This window comes from Sylvia atricapilla, chromosome 2 (genome assembly GCF_009819655.1).
Source record: "Sylvia atricapilla isolate bSylAtr1 chromosome 2, bSylAtr1.pri, whole genome shotgun sequence".
NCBI lineage: Eukaryota > Metazoa > Chordata > Aves > Passeriformes > Sylviidae > Sylvia > Sylvia atricapilla.
The window spans coordinates 54,868,351-54,891,017 of NC_089141.1; the positions used below are offsets into that span (position 1 = coordinate 54,868,351).

Below are 22,667 nucleotides of genomic sequence, written 5' to 3' on the forward strand. Positions count from 1 at the left end.
GCATATCGATTACTCCCAGCAAACCAGATAATCAACAGGAGGAAAATGTATCTGCTGCCAGGAATGAAACAGTGTAGATTGTTTTCCTTGGAAGCAAGGAGGGGAGGAGTGAAACCAGCTGGGTCTTGGGTTATAGTTCTCTCCCGAAGCTCCTCTCAGCGTGGCACAGCTGTGTGCTACGTTATGCACAGGATGGTGCTGGTGGAGACAATCTGTCCATTACTATTTAATTCAATCCTAAACACTGGTATGTTACAGCATATTGGCACTATTAATGTGACAAGGTTGTCCAGATTTGTTATGCCATTGAAGTTAATTGTCTGCATACTTTTCCTATAAATTATTTTCCTAAACAGTCTGTGCTACAGTGTTCCGTGTTGCAGTCAGGATCCATGCTGGCAAAAGTCTGTCAGGAATGAAGGAAAATGTAGAAATGGATACCAGGTTAAATCTTGTGAAATTGATAACAACAAGTTATCAATTTTTGTGTTTAGGATTTTTACCACCGAGAATTTCCAAAGAACCTGTAAATGTAGCACCCAGTCAGTGAAATTAGAATGGCAGGGACCAAAGTTTCATCCTAAAGACTAAAGTTTCTGAGGTCAAGCAGAGAAGAGAGTATAATTGAAAGTTATCAAGGAAATCATGAGGCATATCATATAAAACTGGAAAAGTCAGTACTTGAGCCTTGCTGAATTGTCCTGTGCATACAAATGAATGAAGAATAAATCTTCCCAGCCAGGAATAGAAGTTGGAAGAGTTAATTCTCCTATAAGCTGTTGTATATTTAATGACCACAATATACTATAAAAGTAAAAAGAGGCATGAGCTTCGGACTTCCACTAATTTCTTTAGGTACTGTATTTGGAAACATAACACAATAAAGAATGTAATGTTCTTTCTAGACACTATAATTGTCTGTACGAGACCTTTGGTTGACTAGGTACCACAAGGTATTATATAATACTATATAAAATCCTAAGCTGGAACTAATCATGGCCTTTAGGAATTCAAAGAGTATAATTATTTCTTGAAGAAGATAGTATATATGCCAAAAAGCTCACATATTTTTTGTGAATAAGTAAATCTATGCTTTAAAAGCTGTTAAGAAAAAGATCTATTCAGGAATATTGCAAAGACTACTTTAATACTGCCAGAATTTTCAAGGACCTTTTCCTTCTAGACACACGGAGCAATAGCTCTTATAGATCTTTGTTTCTAACACCATTTCTGCAGTTTACCATATAATTTTGCCTTTTCCAATAGATTTTTGAAGGCATTTTTAATGGTATGAAACATTCATTTGTAGTCCTGACTGTTTTTGTAACATCAGACCTTTAAAACAGCCCTGCTTTGTTATTTAGTGTTATTTATATAGCAATATAGACATGCATAGCACTCTCCCAGCTAAAGAGGTGCTCCTAAAATGTAGCAATAATCTTCAGGCACTGGACTTCAATACAGTAAATTCTGGACATCAGGTTAATTGTGTTTTCAATCCCCACTTTAGCTTGCTGAAGCAGTATTAGCTAAAGAAGAGGTGGACCTGCTGTAATGCTGGAGGATACTGTAGAGAAAGCAAGGGTCAATTTTCTCTTAGAGGGTGGAAGATGATAGCTTTTGACAGGTACCGTCAATTTCAGCTTTTTGCAATAAAGTGGGAAATGTGTGCAGCATTTTACATCTCCTAAACAGATTACCCAACACATCCACAGACACGCACTTGTCAAAGCTAATGGCATTCTTTCTGCTGAACCTGACAAATTCAAGTCCTGAATCTAAACAAGAATAAATCTTAACCAAATGTTGACATTTCACCCTCCTCCTGGGGCTCCTCTCCAGAGAGCAGAGAAATTTCTCTTCTCCAGCATCCTCGGCTGTAACAATTAGTGCTATCAACCCTGCAGAAAGCGATCAACATAATTGTACAGCAAGGCAGAGTACTCAGCCAGGAGAACATTGGTAAAGTAAAATGCACCTCTAAAAATTCAATTCTTATTTTGCCATCATGGTATAACAACTCTGTAAGCATTGCTAATTATAGATATTCCTCTAGGGATATTTGCCATCATTTGCCACTGCTCTAAAATAGAGGAACATGTTCCCAATGAGCAATTACTCAATATGCTCTGTAGTACATTCAGCTGTGTGTCTTACCTACTTATCCAAAATATCCAGGGAAAAAAGCTTTGTATGTGAACCCTTGAGCATCATATTCAGCTGTTGGACTAAGTGTTTTAGTTCTGATGACAAAGGAAAAAGCATTTCTCCAGTAATCAAGGCCTTCTGATACCATTTCCTGGCTTCTGAGAAAAATAAAGAGTGGGTTGTACAAAAGCTTGCCTGTCCTGGCTGTCCTTTCAAAGATCTCCTTCAGTTTGATGCTTTTCTTCAGGCTTTAGGCTTCTAGTATCCTTGTATTAAATAAAAAACTTTTGATGAAACATGTCTGTGGTTGTGGGAAAAAAACCCTTAAAAATGCAAAAACTTAAAATGCCATAAACCAACAGTTGAAATAATGAAGAACAAACAGTTGTCTCCAGGGAAGGAAAGACAGGAAACATTACATTGGTTCAATTTTATGGGGGTTATAATACAATTTCTTTCATAGAAGAGAGTTTTATCCTATCTAACATTCCCAAAGAAATGATGACATGGCTGACCCAGATCCTTTATAGTGAGAAAATGTCTCTGATACCTCTCATTTTTGGTATACTTCATGGTGCTGCTGAGTTGGAAATAAAACTTCAGTATAAAATGTTCCTCTACAGAAGTTATTTTGGTTTATTATTGCAATTTCATGAGAAACACAGGTGAGGGAGGGAATATGATGGTTCTTAATATTTCACATGTCCACTGAGGAATTTTCTCAGAGAAAAAGAAAGATCATTTGCTATATTTCTGTCTCCCACAAAATTAAAGAAAAAAAAAGTGGTTGTTAATAGCTGGAGGCAACAGAGCTTTACAGACAAAAGAAGCTTTATTTTGACAAATGAATTTTCTTACTCCTGTTTTCTCCCCTGTCCTACTGGTGAGGAGGGAGGGAGCCACCAGCTGCTTGGGTGCTCAGTTGATAGCAAGGGCCAGTGCATCACAGCCTCAGATGCAGTTAGGGATGTGCAACAACTACAAATACACCCCCTCAGATAGAATTCGCAGCCAGTACTTGGTAGGTCTAGAAAAATATAAGTACTGAATTAAAATCCTAATGAAGGATTTGGGAAGGGTTGAGATTTGGTGATGTTTGCATGTTTTAGGAGACTGAATACATTGGCATTCTGACATTTTTACGTCTGTTTAACGTCTATGACACTAAATAAACAGGGTTGGAGGCTGATCCTTTTTCCTAAATACAGTTAGTCCAGACATATATATGTTGCCCAAGACTAGCCTCCACTAGGCTACAAGTAGCTAAGTGGCTGGCTTGATCCTAGTGGAGGCAAAATGTAAGTCCTTACCAAATTCCAACAGTCCTGAGAGCCGTAGGTGGTACTGCCATGATGCTAGAGCTTGGGGACATTTTTTATTATTTGGGGACATTTCAGCTCAAATGCATGTGAAGCAATGAAAGAGCTGGATTGCAGTCTGTGAAATGTTGTGCTTAAGTAGTGCTAAACCGAAGGGCTGATGAATGATACGCTGGTGGTGGTTTTGGCTTCTTTTCTTTTCCTGCCAAAGTCAGGATGAATAATACATGGGAAACATAGGATTGAGTTTGCACTTGGAATGTTTATTATCTCTTATCTATTTACAGTATTTACAGACTCACACACCATGAGCTCTTAGAAAACGAAGGTAAAATGGAGTGCTTCTAACTCTTTCCAAGGTCTTTTAAGTGATAATTACCCAATAGCAAGGTGACATCTCTATTATTTATGGTTTTGACCCAATAATGACCACCCAAGGCCCACAGTGCAGACCTTTTTCACCCAATTACAGAAAACCACCCAAACCCATGAAGAAGAAGGTGAAGAAGAAGGACAAAAACAATACCCAAAATCCTCCATCTTGACTCATATGTATTGCTATACACCAAAACCCCAAACTGTAAGTTTCTAGAACTCCAACAGAGTATCACACAGAGGCTATGGGGTGAGTTTGAGATTGCTGGGATAGTGATGAAGAGATGTCTAGGGTGGACAAAATAAATCTGGTACACATGTTAATGCTGACTTTCTAGGGGTCATGTCTGGCATGAACCATCCTTAGAGCCAGGCCTAGATGTTGTGCTTGATAGAGTTAGTTTGGATTGTCCACAACAGAGCTGTGAAATAAATGAGCAAGGAACCAATGAAAGTGATCAAGCTTCTAGTGCTCGGGTTCATTTCACATCCCTCTTTTTTTAGCAATATAGATATAAATATTTAGATTCTACAGTTACTGTTTTCAGCCAAAACTTTCTAAATTTCAACAGAAAAATGACACTAGATCTGAGTTTTATATAACATCATAGGATTGAAGACACAGCAGCAGTGGCCACATTAATTATAATCAATTTTCGTAATTAAATATGGGTTATTAAGACATCAATCTGCGTGGATAAGAACACTCCAGATGTCAAAGCTGGATTTTTACCAGATAGGGTGTCTGCAGGCACAGCTGCTATCCCACAAATCTTTGCAATCCTCAGACATGACTTTGCTATAATTTCTGTGCTACTTTTGCTGCTTCTGTGTCTTCTTTATTGACCCTGCAGCTCTATGGAAGGGAGTAAGCTTCATGCTTGCTTTCATTTGCCTTGTATATTAAACACATATGTATATTTCTGAAGAGATGCAATGCAAGGGACTGTCCACCAGTTCATCCCTTTACACCACACTGCCCTTGCACTCCAAAGTCTGCAGGGTGATTTGTGTACAAATGAAGATCATCTCTGCTCAGAGCATGTTAGGAGGGGTGGGGAGAGGAAGAGATCATTGGTGCTGCCTTCTTCGGGCAACCCTAGGAGATGTATCCTTGTGGATATGGAAGCTTGGGAGGTGAGCTGCAGTGCACCAAGGAGAATTACAACCACCAGGCAGCCTATGGCTTTCCATATGGCCTTTTACTTTACTCCTTCCCCAGCATGTGTGGAGAGTGCTGTAACACCTAGGTGGTCTGGGCAGTCAGGAAACCTGGCCAGCAGTGTGTTTTTAGTGTAGCTTGCTCAGCTGAGGACAAAGAGTGATGAAATCTGCATGTGTGGAGCTGGATCCCCTTAAATCTGCTGCATTAACCTGGAGTAGTGTTGCTAGTTCTTTTTCGCTTGGGTTAGAAGTCGCCAAACATCTTTTATTTACTAGTGATATTAAGAAGGTTGCTGGTTACTCCCAGCCCTTCAGATCCCACAGATACACTAACACTGGTTAGCTGTGATCACTCAAAGGATCTCCATTTTTAACAAGTGGATCATGTATTTGTCCTCTGTTCAGGTAGAATTAGGAAAGTCAAAGTCCTCTGTGGAGAATTGAAAGGCCAAACTGGAATTTTTCAGGACCATTGCCTTAAGATTTGACTAAAGGTTAGTTTTTAGTTTCTCTTTCATCTTTCTTTGTACACTCACGGGAAATAGAAACCAGAAAAATCCCTTGTGAGAGACTGGACTATGACTCAAAACAATCACTCATTTGTGAAGGCACTAGGGTACTTTGAGAGACCTGGTTTGCAACCCCCCAAAAAAGAGGTGAGTTTTTGGGTGTGCAATGGCAAACCTCTGGTCTGCATAAGACAGAAGGGGTGAACTTATAACTGCCAGAGTTTACAGGCTGGGCTTTGAGGCCAATAAGAGGCAGATCTTGTGGAGACAGGATGGTGCTTTTCACCAGGACAAGTTGCTCTCTCTTACACACACCCACTGCTGCTGGATCAAGACCTTAGATCACCACTTCAACCAACAGCAAACTCAAGTCTCATTGTAAATGCAGGGATGGTAGTTGTGAATCTTTCTACTCTCACCCTTTCTTTCTCTATCTTCCTTTTTTCCGCTTGCACATTTTAAGTGATATCTTTATGCTTTCATATTGCCATATTACTATAGATAATAATAACCAAAATGGCTGTATAGCTGCTTTCCATTGCAACCAAATTGTTCATACATATATATATATATATATGTGCAAACAGTGATCATTCAGTGGTTTTTCATTCTAATCTGCCCCAAGAGATCTATTAACAAGAACCTGGGTTACCTTCACCTTCAGAAGTGGGTCATAACACCCTCAAGAGTTATTCCCTCTGTCACAGGGAAGCGTTGGGTTAAAAAAATGTCAGAAATCTATCAGAAATATATCAGAAATATATGTCAGAAACATATCAGAAAAATGTCAGACCTCCCCATGCTTCTGAACAAGCTGATGTCACCTAGCTCATGGCGCAGATCGGCTTCTCTGTCACCCTGTGACTCCTGTCTGCCTGATTGAGACGATGAAACTTGAGCTTCAGCTGCCGGATGCCTCAGAAACCGGCGCATGTATTGGCATGCCTGCCTGTCCAAAGTTCAGGAAGGGGAGGAGCTTACCAGGAATTGAAACTGATTTGTGGTACCTCCAAAGTTTTGAGTGTTTCCCTAGTTATAGCACCAATACTGGTTTCTGTCAAGGCAAGCCACTTGCAAAACCATGTCTGGGCTTGGAGGATGGAAGGAAGGCAACAGGCACAGGACAGATATTGCCTCCACTACTCCATCTTCCTCTCGGGGTAACCCCTGGCATGGCAACAATGAAACAGAGAAGGGTGAAAACACCCAGAAGCTGACAGCATCTGAAGAGAAAGGAGGAGGCCAAGCACCAGCGCGCCAACAACAGCAAGAGCAGCGGTAAGTAACAAGGAGTCTAAGATGATTTTACTTGTAGTGGATGCCTGTTCTCCAACTTACTCAAGATGTACACCTTTAAGAGTGCAAATGCTCTGTAGAGAGCCTAAATGTGGCTGAGCACACAAGCAGCATGTTGTCATCTTCTTGAAGTTTCCTATGTGAGACCCGAGATGTTCTGGCAGGCTTCTTGATAGCATGGCTTACACACTGTGCCATAGCAGCGGCCAGTTCTGTGCCTTGGATACTGGCCTATGTGGTGCCTGTTTCTTGGCATCTTTTTGCAAAGTGAAATTTCCAATCTGGTTCTAGCTCACTGTTTTCTGTGTCTCCTAATATTTCATCCTGGAAAGTCTAAAAATACTTACTTTAGCTTAAGAGATGGATATAGGCTGCATTCCAGCACTGCTCTGAATGCACTCAAGGACACAGAACAGCTTCCAGAAACTTCATGCTGACAAAACTAAAACCAAAGCTTCAGCTCTTGATTTTATTTTGTTCTTTATTGAAATCTATGCTTAGCCTGTCTCCAGCATTCCAGTGACTATCCTGCAATAGATAGCTTGCGTAAGCTGTCTTGCAGATATAATACAGAATAGAAACCGAAAGCTGCATGGTTTTATTTTATGCACACGTGTTTAATATAAATATGCTTAGATGACCATAGCTAAGTGTTTAGTCTTTTTCCCCTAATGTGCTTTTTCGGAGTTCTCAGTAACAGTGCATGTAACGCTAAGATTGTTATTTTTGTTATGTGCTGATTTTGCTTAGCTTGCTTCTTTTTCATCCGGTTTTCAAAGCGCAGCTGGCAGAACTGCTGTTTCAGTTTCCTTCCCCTTCTTTCCGGATGAAGAAGGTGGAGCCACCAGTGGAGGAGGTGGCAGGCAGCTGATGGCAAGCAGAGATCAGCAGCTTTCCACTCAAACCCATGAATGCTTGCCTATTAGGTAGTAATGATACAGGGATTATTAAGAGCTGAGTCCCTTTAAAATCCATCAGCGCTTTAATGACTGACTTTCAGGAGAGCAAACAGCAATTCCTTAATTACAGTCTGTTTTTTTTCTGCCACTTCCAAATATGAAAAATTCTCTGTCTTGCCTGATCTCACAGTGCCAGGTATCCACAGTAGGGCAAGGAGAGCCTCAGTTTGTTTATGTAGCTGTGATGTGTGCATTTTGTTGCTTTCTTGTTTTGGTTGTTTTTTTTTTTTTTTTCAGGGGGAGGAGGGGGCCGCAGGGCTAGTGGAAGTTTTCCCATTGGCATGACTGCCTTTACCCAGTTTTTGTCTGGCATACAAACCCCCTGGTAGAAGTTAGGTGAATAATTAATCAGTTGGTTTGCCAGAGCTCCCTGCAGAATTTAAGGCCAGGGCACGTATAATCACACAAATCTCTGTTCCCTCTTTCATCTTACATGATTCTTGCAGACATAAAGTTGGTGTGCATCCACTGCAAAGATGGAGTAGTATTTTTTGCATGTGAAAAAATTCTCTCTGTGTCTTCATAAAGTTCTAACAAAGAATTAGTTCCTGAATCTTGGATGTACAAATTAAAGCCTGCATTAGTATTCAGTTAATGAGAAGAGGGATGAGGGAAAGGCAGGTTGAAACAGAAACCAAGTAATATGAGTGGCTAGCTAATACTCAAAAAATGAAGTGAACAAGAGTGGGGTTTGCATCCTTCCCTTGAGAAGGAGGATGCTGCTGGGCAGTTTGAATGGGACGAAGCTACTTAAACTGCAATTTCCTTAACTAACACAGATTAAAGGAGAAGATAGCATCTGAAATACTGAAACAGAACAGCAGAGATCTTTATTCCTTAAAAAAAAAAGTTTTGTTCGTTATTACTTTGTTCATTTTCTCAAGTTATATTTCAAGAAAGATTTCAGATTAAAATATTGTTTTAGAAGTAATAAAGCTGGCTCAGCTTTTTTTTTTTTTTTTTTTAACCACTTTAAATATGGGTTTAAACCCCATTTTGATATGACCTTTAAAACTAAAATACTGGGACACCCTCAGAATGGTCCAGGTTTTCAGGCTCTGGTATGACAAGAGCAGTTGGAGATCTGAAGTAATGGGGGAGGAGAAAGAAAGGACAGACTAGCATTACCAAAGGCTTTCTGGAATATGCATAGCAGAGGGAACGTGAGGGGCCCGAGTAGGATACCTCTGTGCCAAGCAGTGTCTCTATTCCAGCTTCTGCTTGCTATTTTTTGGAAGCATACAGGGATATGGTTTTGCTGCCAGCAAAGCAGGAGTTGGAGTCTCTTTTGAAGGCTCTGTGTGAACTGTTTCCATGCAAACTCTCCGTCTCAGGCTGTGAGAATAATTGGGAGTGGGAAAACATTCTCAGGACCATCTTAGGATCAGATATGGGGACCTTTTGTTTAGATTGGACATGTGAAATATGTGTGGGATGTAGCATGTTGCAGTCCTGTTCAGTACTCAATATTCAAACTGGACTTTTAAAAATACAGAGTGGGCAGCTGATATTAGAGGATAGTTTTGCTTTGGAAAAGCCCTTATATGATATGTCAAGGGCGAGAAGTGACAATAAAATGGTCCTAATTAAGAAAAATACTTGTTCAAATGCAAAATTGAAGTCACATTTTGCACATCCCCATCCAGTTATATGTAGAATGTGGTTTCAGGCCATGGAGAAAAAAGTCACCAGGATGACAAGAGCTTGAGACTGCCTATAATAATAAGCTTGCATTTAAGTGGCTTCACTTTGTCTGCTAAGTGCCATGAAATTAACTTGAAGAAAGCCAATTCCCAAATTGCCCCTGTTCATACCTATTCAGAAACAAAAGTCTGCACAGAAGAAAGGTGGAGGAAAGTGGGGAAATTAGAGGGTGAACTATAGCTAGAGCCTGAAAAAGAAACTGCTGCCCCCATTCAGCAGTCCGCCTTTAGCGCCTTTAAAGCTGCCAAGAATAATATTGGTTCTGGTAAAATCCATTAAAAACTGAAATTCAAAATAATAAAGCCTGGAGATATATTGCTGCACAGCTGGTAACAGTCCCTCATCATTTTGTTTGAAAGGAGAGCGAACTTGCTAGAATGCTTGACTCAAGAGAAATTGTATTCTTTAACTGCTGGAGCCAAATCTATCAGAGCTTTCTTTCCTTCTTTTTCCAGTCTTAATCCTGAATTAAAAAAAAAAAAAAAAAACAAACCAAAAAAACCCAACAACAAACCAAAAAAACCCAAAAACAAAACACCCAGAATATCTATGTTATAAGACCCCTCATCCTATTGCTGACAGACTATACTTAACAGTTCTGATTTTTTCTTTTCATGAACTGAAGTTTCTTTAAAATAAAATTTTAAAAAATTAGTGTACAGAACTGTAGGAAGTTTTTTTGAAAAATGCTTGTTTTGCCCACTGCCCAGCCGCTGGTGGGAGTGCAAGACAGGTGATTTGAATCATGGAAGATCTGTTCAGAGTTTAGTTCTCCATTTGCTGCACAGGAGAAGTCTCCCAGCTCTCTCTGTTTTAGCTGACGTACTAATGTTTACAGCCCAGTGGAGCACTTCAGAGATGCCTGGATTCACAGTGGTCAGTAGCCAGCCTTTTCTCCAGCCACAGGATTTGTGGCAGGGTCTGTGTAAGACAAGAACTATATTAGTCTGGATTGTGGGGGTTGCTGTTCCATATAATGCTTGGTGGGAGGGAGGAAGTCCTTCCAAATTCTGTATTAGAAGGCTTTTTTGGAAGAGCTTGTTTTGCACAAGCCCTGACATTCTCTTGATGCATAGCTTGATGAGGAGCTATGGCAAGATGATGAATAAGGAATGTATGGGAGGATGCTGCATTTGTTTGGGCAGGGGCAATGAAAGAACGAATTCTTTGGTGCAGAGACAGCGGAGGAGGAAATACATTGTTGAAAAGAAAAGGGGGAAGCAGAGATGAGCATGCCACTAGCTCAGATCTCAATGTTCATGTGATATGTATCTGACCTGCTGAGCTCTCCAGGCATGCTGGCAGGCCTGACATGCAACACATGCACGCCCCTGCAGGGGATAGCTCAGCTCAGCACTTGGTGCTGCCAAGCCCAGTGCCTGGCCTGCCCATGTATGATGCTCCATGCTCCTCAGGGCTAGTGATTGCCAGTTGCTCCAGCTGTCTCTGGCATGCTCCCTACATCCCTGACACTGTGCTGCACTGAGGGAACTGAGCTGCTCCAGGATGTGGGAACAGCATGAGCATGGTCATGTCTGAGTTTCCTAGATATTGCTGGGTCTGATGCTGATCTACAACCCTGCCACAGTGAACTCTGCCCTGTGGCATAATCTGACCACAAGCACAGGTGACTAATGGCACCTTAGCGTTTTCAGAGGAGAGAAAGGTGTGCTGGGAGCCAAGTGTGGGCTGAGAGCTACTCCTTGGTTTCCTGATTTGATCCTTCAGGATGGCAATTTGCTTGGATCTTTAGAGATCCAAGATGAGATTGTCCAAAACAGAGTACTGGCTGAAGCACCTGCCCTTCTTTCTGGTGTGCTAAGACCACAACAAGCTGCTGAGTGTGAGCCTCATCTAAACTGTTGGGAATTTAGTTCCAAGTTTCAGTTTTAGTCTTTGAACCATATTTAACTTAAGGAATTTCTGTAAAAGCATGTGGGTAACAGCAGAACCTCAGGTCTGTTTCTTTTCCTGCAGATTTCTGACTCTTACTTTCTCCTGGGCTGCCCCCCTGCTGCTCTTTCCCTTCTCACTCTTCCCCCTTGCAAGTTCACTTCTTCAGGATTTAACTCTTTGCTTTAACCGAAAGCCTCACAATGGCAAAAATGTTGTCTGTTCTTAATGAAAGGGACCAGATATGGAAGTGAGTTACCTTGGTTTAATAATCTTCCAGACATATTTTGAACTTTGGTAATTGAGTACATTCCTGGCCTGTGGCAAACATAGGACAAAATTCATGGAGGTAGATTTTTGGTGATAAACATTTCCTGATAATGTAATTCATTTTCTGCCTCTCGTGTTAAGAGCACACATGCAGTGAGGATGAATCAGACAGTGTGTAATGCTAAGCCCCAGTAAATCACTTTTGTCTCTGAGCTGCAAACTGGTAATACGACGCCACTGATAAAGAGGGAAAGCCAGAGCCCCAGGGCTGCATGCAAGGATTGTACACTCTCCTCGAGCTCTGCTTATGGCACTGCTGGGACACAGAGCATATTGCTCAGCTGAGGTCTAGAACTGTGGCTGTCAATTATCATTAGCATCTGGCTGTGTGTGCATTGCAAAATAGGGATACCTACAGGACAGTTGTCTGCTTGCTGGGATTTGGCATCTTGTAGCCCTTTAATTTGGCAGCTTCTGTGCTGCTCAGCAGCATATGGCTGCTCCATCAGGCATGGGAGCCTTGGCGAAAACAGTGCTTGATGGTGGTGTGGACTTGACAGCTCTTAAAATAATTCCTGATAAAGGAATGCAAAGTTCAAGTTAGTGTATAGTGGAAGGGATTCAAGAGTTGACTTTGGCAGTTTGGTCTCTTTTCTCTCTTAAATTCAGTCTCTTTTCTCTTTTAAATTCCATCTTTACACATTGTCTAATGCAGTATCTCGCTCATGTCTTTCCCTAGGTCCCTCCTCAGACTGAATCTGCCCTGTCTCCTTCACAAGCTTTAGTCATTTGTGTTGCTCTCCAACTTCATTCTCCTTAGTTTCTGTCTGTCTGTTATGCAGAGCACTCTGCCCTGCAGAGCAAGATATTTGGCTTTCAGCTCTGTCAGATGCATGTACCAATGCACCCACGGTATAAAACCCAGAGGAACTGGAAATTGTTTATAACACCCATTCCTTCTGTAACTCCTTAAACCATTTCACGCTTCATTTGAAAATCTCTCTTGTGGTAGATGGCTGGAGTAGACTTGAGGAAAAACTGAAGAGCACAGCTCTCCAAAAACTATTATCAGTAAATAGCCATCCTCATGTTTTTTCAATTTCAGAAATAAACTATTTTATACAAACCTGGAAGAAAGTAGAACGAAAGTTGCTATGGCCAATGCCTTGAAAGCACCGAAAATGTGTCCTTGAGCTAGTTAGAAGAGTAGACTTACACATATGATTCAGAATTTTAGTTTTCATACATGGTGCTCCTAATGTTACTAATCACTCAAAGTATAAACTGTCATTACAGATTATCTATGACTGTATTGCATGTTTCTCCTGAGTGAAATGTTTTGTATCTCTCCCTGTATGTGCTGGTTTTGACTGGAGTAGAGCCTATTTTCTTCATAGTAGCTGCTATGAGGTTAGAGTTTGGATTAATGACCAAAAGTGTTCATAACACAGAGATGTTATTATGTGTTTTGTTATTGCTGAGCAGGGCTGCCATTGAGTCAGCCCCTTTCCTCCCTCCCACCCCACCAGTGAGTGGGCTGGGGGTGCACAGAAAGCTGTAAGACAGCTGTGGGACAGCTGATCTCAACTGACAGAGGTGTATCCCATAGCACATGGCATCAGGCTCAGCATACATAGGTGGGGGAAGGAGAAGGAGGGGTGAGATGCACAAAGTGATGGAGTTTGTTCTTCCCAAGTCACTGTTACATGTGATGGAGCCCTGCTTTTGTGGGGATGGCTGAACACCTGCCTGCCCATGGGAAGTGGTGAATCCGTTCCATGTCCTGCTTTGTTTGTGTGTGCAGCTTTTGCTTTACCTGTTAAACTGTCTTCATCTCAACCCATGAGTTTTCTCACTTTTAACCTTCTAATTCTCCCTCCCATCCCATGAGGGGCAGAGTGAGTGAGCAGCCATGTGGTGCCTAGTTACTGACTGGGGTTAAACCACAATGATATATTGTTACATAGGTATTTATAATCCCACAACTGTGGTATATCATGTGTATTGCTTGAAAAATCATAAGAGGTTCTGGGGGTTTTTTTATTTCAATATAGATACATTCTCTTATTGGGTTATAACTTTCTTACTCTCATTAATATCTGTTCAGTCTGTGTAATAAGTCAATACATTCCCATTTTCTGTGGAGAAAATAAAACAAAAAACAGTCATCAAGATTAATATTATCCATAAAGGCAGAAGATGATTTTTCTTTTTTGAAGAGCTATAACTGGGGTAAGATGTTCTTTCTCCCCTTTCCAGTGACTTCTGTATTTGTATTTATAAAACAACCCTACCTCAAAGATAGGAGTAAGTCTTGTAACAATCAGAATCATTATTAAGGAAACTGTAAAGTTAAATTTTTTATCATCTTTTCCGTCTGTGGATTTTGAAGTACTTCATATATTGGTATAAAGCACAAAATTCTGCAAACCATTGATAGCTTCAAATCTTTACATTTCCTTAATTGTTCCTCAGGTAAGTAGGATAATTCACTCCAGACTTATGGCTACTGTGGCAACCCAGAAATGGACTGGAATATTAAATTGACAGGCTGTAGTGGGTTTTATAGGCTTAACTGGATCAGAGTTTTTCCTGAACAAAGAAATTACATACAGTATCCTGCAAACTGGATAAAAAACACAAGGTGAAAGCTGGTGGTGGGTTTTTGCATTAACTTTCTTTCCTTCAAGAAAATAATCTCAAGAAAATGAGGGATATTAGGTGCAGATTTTAGAGCTGGTAGGGCAGGTGGAGTTTCTCAGGCAACAGCTCATCTGGCTTCTCTCCTGTACGGTTAAAAGGCAAGGAACCTGACTTTCACTCCTCCCACAAGTTTACCAAGCACTTACTCTTCCTTCCTCCAGATCAGAGAATCATGGGATGATTCTTTAAGAAACCTTAAAGGTCATGTTGTTCCAACCCCCCTGCCATGGGCAGGAATCCTTCCACTAGACCAGGCTATTCAGAGCCCCATCCAGCCTGGTCTTAAACACTTCCAGGGATGGGGAATTCACAACATCTCTGGAAACTTGTGCCACTGCCTCACTCCCCTCACAGGAAAAACTTCTTAGTATCTAACCTAAACCTGCCCTGCTTCAGCTTAAGGCCATTCCTGATACTAGTACCCAAACCCATACTCAGACGTATCTTCCCAGAGACCAAGGTGAATACTATGAAGTTAGATAAACTCAGTAATGCTCTCCCAACCTTTTTTTATTTCTTACAATTTCTAATAGTAACTAAAACAAATGATTATATAAAAAAACAAGGAAAAGTTAGTGTCCTGTTCTCCCCTTCCCTCCCCCACTGGAGACTTGGCATCCTTCCTTTCTTTGCCTTTTTTTCAATAAAATGGAAACCAATTTGGCTTTTAAATAAGCACTGTTTTAAACACAATGACTCTTAATCGGCTCTCTGGAAAACAGATGGTAAATGTACTGTCACGTCTACCTCTTTTGTAAACTGATTGATCTTTCCTGTATTTCATGTGCAGTCCTTCCAAGGTGCTGCTAATGAGGCCACAGTCAGGTACCAGAAGAGAGGGGTCCACCTGACCTCCTGGTGTCTGAGCCTTCCAGCCAAAAGCAGAAGCAGATAAAGCAAATGATTCATGGTAAAAAGGCTAGATTTGATACCATGATTTCTCATATTTCTCACATGTTCAGACAAGCCGAGGTCTTTTTTTTTTAATTGATTATACCTTAAAACGAATCAACCAGACAAATACTGTTTAAAGTCATCAAAGTACATGGTATAAAAACTCTTCTGCCCTCTAGTGCTGTGAAACAGTGTGATATCTTAGATGCACTGATCGATTTTTGGGAGGGGAAGATATGTAGCATTGCAACCCACAATTTCAGCCACTTTTATCACTGCCAAAGGGAAGGGAGGGGAGTTTAAGAGGTACTTAATAATTTTTGTTTATGAACTTGAGAGAAATATGATCTTAATATCTGAAACAAAACCAAAAGCTACTGAAAAAAGCCTTGAAACAGATAAATTGTGAAGCAGCTTGTTAAAGGCACTTTGGGATAAATTGGAAATGCTATCACTCAATCAAATAGAAAAAAGTCTGAAACAACATCACTGATGGGGAATGTTATGCTATAAGCAAGATGTGTTGTCGAAGTTTCTTTTAAGTAATGTTTGCAGTTGTGTGGTGAATGCCAGTGGGGCATTGCTGCTCCCTTCACTCCTGCCTTTGAGGGTCTGGGAGTCAGTGGAGACGCGCAGAGCAGTCTCTCAGTCTCGAGGGCACCAGAGTATGCTGGCAGAAAGGGAAAAGATCATATTAAATGGCACCATTACAGCTCATGGCTCTATCTTTACTAGTTTAATCTCATAAATTAATCCACATCCTCCTAGAATAAGTCTTCAAAGAGAAAGAGGTAATTGGATATAAATACTCTCTTACCAAACCCTGAATTACAGTGATACGGCAGCAGGCAGCTTTGGGCACTTTGATCTCTTTGCATGATTTTCATTCCCCTTTTAATTCTTAATCTTGGGCCTTATTGTTTCATTACTTTTCCACTGCCAACTTCTCTCTCTGCTTACTATTTTGTCCTCTGGCAAATCCCTGTGGCCCTTCCTGAAGAGGCTCGGCCTTCATCCTAAATATTCTTTGCTAGCTGCTCTTCTCCTTGTGCTTTTCCTGCAATGAAGCCAGATGAAATATTTGTGCCCACATATGCATATAAAGCCCCGCCAAGACTCTGATGTGCGGGCCCAAAAGCTTAGTCCGTTTCTGGTAAACCTGCACCCCCATGGCAAAGCTTCTGCTGAGTGGGAATCGTGTAAACTTCTCACACAATACACCGTGAAGATAAAACCCTTTGTCTTCGCCAAGTGGAACTGACATGTTTTCATCACTCTTTTGATCACCTCGAGTCTCTTAATACACTCTGAACCCTGTCTTGCCTCTTTGCTGTCACATTAGATTGATAGCTCCTTGAGACAGCAACTGCATTTTGAATTAAGTCTGGCAAAACAGGGCCCTTGCCCTGATTCAGTGAGTCGCACCTTAGGCATGACAGCAAGATGAATATGCCCAAGGGATTCCAAGGTGCCTGAAAATGAAAGACTGACAAGGAAACTGAGGCTCAGGCTGAGAGTAAGTCATCTGGGTCCATCCCAAACACTGTGACTTTGCACACTCCTTGGACGACTTTTGGGCAGACTGCTTAAGTCCATGACGTGCTTGATGCCCACAAGGGAAGGGGTGGAACTGCCAGCACCAGGGCTCTTCCCAGTAGACAGTGGTTTTCCACATGGAACATTTTGATTCATGGAAGTGATTTGATTTGAAATGTATGAGATTTGAGATCAGCAGTCTAGAGTAAGACTTGAATAAGAACAGCTAAGTCTATGCTAAAAGCTCCTGAAAATATTATCCTTGGTATCTGCTGCCAATTCCAAATATAAAAAGTATTTTTGGAGTACTAACCTAAAATTCCTAAAGAGCTGAATCAGAATAAACTCTGGTTTTTATATGAAGTTGTTTGTTACAACAGCAGAAAACTGACTTTGCTGATGAAGGAAGAACTCTTTCTAGTCTTGATTTTGTCTAAACAGGAAAAATAAGAGTGTATTCTTTCATTTTAGTGTTGGCCCATATGTCTTGGTAACTCCAAATGAAACCAGAAGAAAAAAGTTGCAGCAAAGTAAGTTGAGTTGTCTAATATCATAATGCATTATTTCTACTTGAATAACTTTAGGGTTTTAGCATTTTATTGCTCTTGCAATTTTTTTCCTCATTTTTACAATGCTTTTTTATGTACAGCTTTGATAGTAATGCCAGTGCTATGAGCATTCTCCATGATCATGTAGCTTTTCTTAAGATTGACTCATCATCTGGCTTCATGTTGTGCAGAATAAATCTTGTTCAGAAGGATTTTGGTAATTTCTGTGCAGGAGCTGTTCAAGATGGCTTCTACAAGACTATACTGGAACTAGCTCTATCCAAATTTTACAGGATTGAGTTCATATCTGGGAACTTTGAACAGTCTCAGGGTTAGGAGGAGGAAGAACAAAAATATAAATAAGAAATATTTTTGAAAATACTCCCATGTGGAAACAAAAGCAACTGCAGATGCTGTTGGTTCTTGAACATGCATTTAAGGGTTGTTGGTGCGTCTTTTACTGAAGCTGGTAAAAGTCATTTTAGATGAAAGTACTTGTGGTATATGGTCACTTTTGCTTGGCTTTGAGTCTTACTGGTTAAAGTAGTTAAGCAGGGACACTGTGAATCTCTACCAGAAAGATCAGAAATACATTGAAATCTTCTATTGGCAAAGTTACAGCAAGAGTCAATGGAGAAATAAATTCTGTATACAGAGGTGACTGAGCACAGCAGTCTTACACACCTGGGCATTGATTTATGCAAGCCATGAAAGGTGAAGGAGTGTGAGTCAGCACTTGTCATGTCCTGAGTCCTTGAGGAAAGAGTGCAATTGAATCCTTTCATATCAAACATTGTGAATTTGGCTGAAATGCTTTACCAGCAGGCTGGCATGGGTTGGGTTTTCTTTGGCTATAAGAAAGAAAATGGACTTATCATGAACCCAACTGTAATCTTTCTGAAGGAAGAATAGCAGCAGATCATCTTAAACCTGACTGTGATGTTAACAGCCCAGGTGCTGCTGCTCTAATAAAGATCTGTTTTCACTTTGTGGTGCCAGTGTCAAAGGTCTGAAGCATGTAAAATAATTTTTGTCTTGGATGCTGGTAGAAATAGGACCTCACTGAATGCAGTCTCTACTTAAATGCTTGTTTTAAAGGTGAAATAAAAAGCTGTTCTTTGTCTTTTGGGTCTCTTTAGAAGCTTAGCCAAATACTGGCTTTATCCTCTTGGAAAAGGGCTGGTGTTAGCCTCCAATAGCCATAGTCTGCCATTAGGTTATATGGTTAGTAAGGGTGAAATAAGCTCCTAAAGCAACTGAAGTGCTAGTGTAAAACACAGCTCCTCTTTCCATAGGCCTTGTTGGCCTTGCTGTTGAAAGGAATTGTTGTGTTTTTTCCTCTGTCAGTCAACAAAGAGAGAAGTTAAATCAGCCATCCTAGAGCATATGGCTGCACCCTGCTGTATTGACTTGCACTGACTACACTGGGAGCTTGCTGTCCATCTCGCATGTGGGTGCCTGCATTGAAGTGTCTTAATTTGAAGCTGATTCATGCATTCCTCCTGTTTTTATTTAGGGAGCATGTGGTTGGGAGGGAAAATTACTTTTCATTTCCCTGCTGGGGAGCATTACACCACAAGGATTTCCCTCTATGCAGCAATAACATCTTCATCATAACAACTTCTTCTTTACCTGCAGGAGTAAATACCGTGGCACTTACCTATAAGTTCCCGGGGGTTAAAAAGCAGTCTATTAGCTGTCTCTGAGCTGGTTTTTGCTTTACTGTTAGGGTTGAGTCCTAGGATTGCTCACCATTACAGTCTCAAGTTAGGGAAAATGTTTGCCTTATTAGCTCATCATGGCAGTGACTGTGCAACCTGTTGTGGGGGTGTCTGCATCACTTGAGAACAAGTTTGTTCCTGGATGGTCTTCAGGACTACATGCAATTAGCAATAATGGCTTTTTTTTAGTATTCCTCTAACTTCTGTATATTTATTTCTCTTTATACCTGATCAGTTGCTAAGAAAGAGCTCAATGACTTGGAGCAATGGAAGAAAGAACACAAGCCAGGGCCAATTACTTTGGTGCCACAGAGACTAGGTAAGACATGTAAATCAGCAACTGAGAATTGCAAAATTTAATTTTCCAAGACATGAGACATTTTTCACTTTTTCTCACTACTTATTAAAGAGATTCAGTGTCAATAAGGACTGACATGAGCGTACTGTATATGCTCTGTTCTTTTTGATGATCATGGCAAGGAAGATGTTTCTGAAACAAAACAGCACAGATTGTCAGTCAAGAAATCTGTCAAGATCAGAGTACAAAATCCATACTAACATTTGGGGAAAACAGGTGGATTAACCCTCCTGCTGTTTACACTGTCTGTGGTCAATGTCTCTGCGGAGGCGCACACTTGTCATTAGTGTGCAGATGGACAGCATGTTGGAGACCCTCCAGTTACCCATAAGAAAACTCTTCTGTGTTACTATGTGTGCTTTCCTCGCTGCTGGCTCTTGAAGAGGTGAAAGTGATCCCTGCAGCTTCAGCATTTGCAGGTTAAATGTGCGTGAAGCCCTGTATTACCAATTTTGTGAAGATAACAACAGACAAGTAAATGAAAAACAGGGTTAAAAGCTGTGAGAACTTAAGACACCCTGAACATAACTGATGTGTTTGCCAAGATAACCATGGTTTTCTAGATGGGTGAGGCAAAGTGTAGGAGATATCTTGAATTGCAACAACCATAAAGTATTGAATTTAGTGACATTTCAGACTTAGTTTAAAAAGGTTTTAGAAAAGAAGAGCTGCCCTTCCTTACCTTGGCTGTTGTAGGAGAATTTGGGGTGCACAGGGCAGGATGTGGTCTGCTTTGTCCTGCAAATTAAGTTCTTTCTCTGCCAGGCTACACAAGTTAAGTTTGTGGTGATGCACAGTGCACAAAAATAGACAGCAGGTGGGAGACAGAGGAATTTGAACCAACTCCAACCCAGAGCTGGTTTTTGGCTCAAGGTGATCCTGGTCCCACATGTTCTGCCCTGCAGCTGAGTCACAGTTGTTTGCAGTGGTGGCAATGCCCTGTATTCCCACCATCATGTGCAGTTGTGTGGCCAGACACAGTCTTTGTGAGTTCACATGCAACATCTGCTTCTTGCTTGGGAAGACATACTAGAAGACATACTTCTGTCACAAGAAGATCGTAGAGCTTTTTGCTGAAGAAAGTGAAATCCAGAAAAAGAAATTTGACGTGTTTGGTGTGCGTGTGCTGGCGATGTGACTTAGGGTGTCCCTTAAAGCTGCATTACTGAGTGTCAGGAGTCTTAACTTCTGGCCCCACTGCATTTAAAATCTTTCTTGGCAAAGTAGCAAATTAAGAGGAAAAAATAAAAAGAAAATATGATGTAGTCACTTCTAACTGCCACAAAGACTCCTGAGACCAAGACACAGGCACTATGTTCAATCCTCTGAAAAGAACTGAGGTGCAAAGATTATTAGAACATATCATTCCCACAGGAACAAATTGGAAGCTGAAATGGCATCTCTAATTTCACCACTGTAGGTACTCATTAAGGGAAAAAAGTATCATGTGTTACTTTCTTGGAGTGATTTTAAAGGACTACACATCTGGTCCAAATCACTACATAAAATCTCTAACAAAAGTTGAAGTTTCTTAAAGTTGAAGTTTTTTAGCACTTGTGCCTTCCATAGGGAAAAAAGTGTTTTGGGTTTCAGCTCTCTAATGTTTGACTGACAAACTTTCAGGCATCATGGAGAGATGAGAGCAATGAAGGATGCAAGTTCTACTCTCCTCTGTAAGCAGCAAGCAAAGCAACAAATCACGCCTGATAAATGCAACAGTCTCTTTTCTGGTATTATATATGATCACAACACCCCCTGACCTCAGTGAAGTATTTGAGATGTTACAGCCATGCCAACTTGAATTAATTAAACCTCAAAGCTCAAAGGCTATAGGCAATTTCTAGTAATGATCAGAAAAATGTTTGTTCCAAGATGATGTCCACCTTTTACCGGCAAAAAAACTACAGTGCACAAAAGAAATTTTGCCAAGTAAAGGCTAATAAAAGAGAAAGATTAGGCATACAAGGTTTTGCAACCTTTTTTAGCAGCAGTTTTATTTTCTAGACTTGAGGAAGAGATCCTCTACAATGCCAGCTATATGCTTATTGCTACTCTAAACTTATTGCTTGTATACTGTATGGCCACTCTCTCTTGAGAACTTACCTTAGCGATTTATTTGTGTCCATAGAGATGTTGCCACACTTAGGGAATTGATCTCCCATTCACTGAATGTCACAAAAGCTCCTAAAGATTAGTTACCTTCCATTAGCAAAAGGAGACAGCTACCTTTAGACAAGGTCTCCTCCTGAAAGGTCTACTATCGTTGTCTTACATTTCATAAAATGGTTTGGGTCTGAAGGAAACTTAAATATAATTTAGTTTTATCTGCTGGGCCAGGGATAGGGATGCCTTCCACTAGACCAGATTGCTCAAAGCATAATCCAACCTGGCCTTGAACACTTCCAGAGATGGGACATCCACAGCTTCTCTGGGCAGTCTGTGCCAGTGCCTCAGCACCTCACAGTGAAACATTTCTTTATTATATTAAATCTGAATCTCTCCTCTTTCAGTTTAAAGCCATTTCTCCTTGTCCTACTACTATATGCTTTTGCAAAAATTCCCTCTCCGTCTCTCTTGTAGGCCCCTTCACGTACCTGAAAGGCTGCTAGGAGGTCTCCCTGGAGCCTTATCCTCTCCTGGGGGAACAATCCTGGCTCTGTCAGCCTTTCTGCACAGGAGAAGTGCTCCAGCCCTCTGGTCATCTTTGGGGCCCTCCTATGGACTCAATCCAGCAGGTCCATGTCCTTCTTATTTATATTGAGGACTCCAGAGCTGGATACAGCACAGCAGGTGTGGTCTCATCAGAGCAGAACAGAGGGGCAGAATCACATTCCCTCGACTGGCTGCCCATGCTGCTTTTCATACAGACCAGGATATCAGGCACCTCAGGTAGAATAGATTGATCCAGCTGCTTCTATAGAATTAGGAGTCACATAGAGGAAAATTTCTCACTAAAACAATAAATTGAGAAAATACAGCCCCCATCCTTAGAATGGAGTGAGGGCTGATGTTATTTTTTACTACAACTGAAGAGAATAAATTATTTTGTTTCCTGCAGCAAGAAAATACTTTGGAAAATAGAGCAGAGTAATAGAATCAAAGTCACTCTCTCCATCCCTTAAGACCTAGTATCACTTTCTTTGTATGGTTGGTGTTTTTGTTTGTGGAGGTTTTGCTTCTTTTTATTGAAGGCTGAACATTATTGCAGAGCTTTAGATGTTCACAAAAGAGGGTCCATGGTTTTGGAAAAGGACACCTTTTACTACCTGG

At 40.8% G+C, this 22,667-nt stretch overlaps 1 protein-coding gene across 1 annotated transcript in view; it reads left to right on the top strand.

Moving 5' to 3' along the window:
• Nucleotides 1–6,539: 6,539 nt before the first annotated feature.
• Nucleotides 6,540–22,667, top strand: part of EPSTI1 (epithelial stromal interaction 1) — a 49,520-nt gene continuing 33,392 nt past the window's right edge. The window contains 3 exon segments of the mRNA XM_066313331.1: nucleotides 6,540–6,793; nucleotides 17,242–17,300; nucleotides 19,275–19,358. Of these exon segments, the coding sequence (XP_066169428.1) occupies nucleotides 6,597–6,793; nucleotides 17,242–17,300; nucleotides 19,275–19,358 (340 nt within the window). The 5' untranslated portion in view covers nucleotides 6,540–6,596.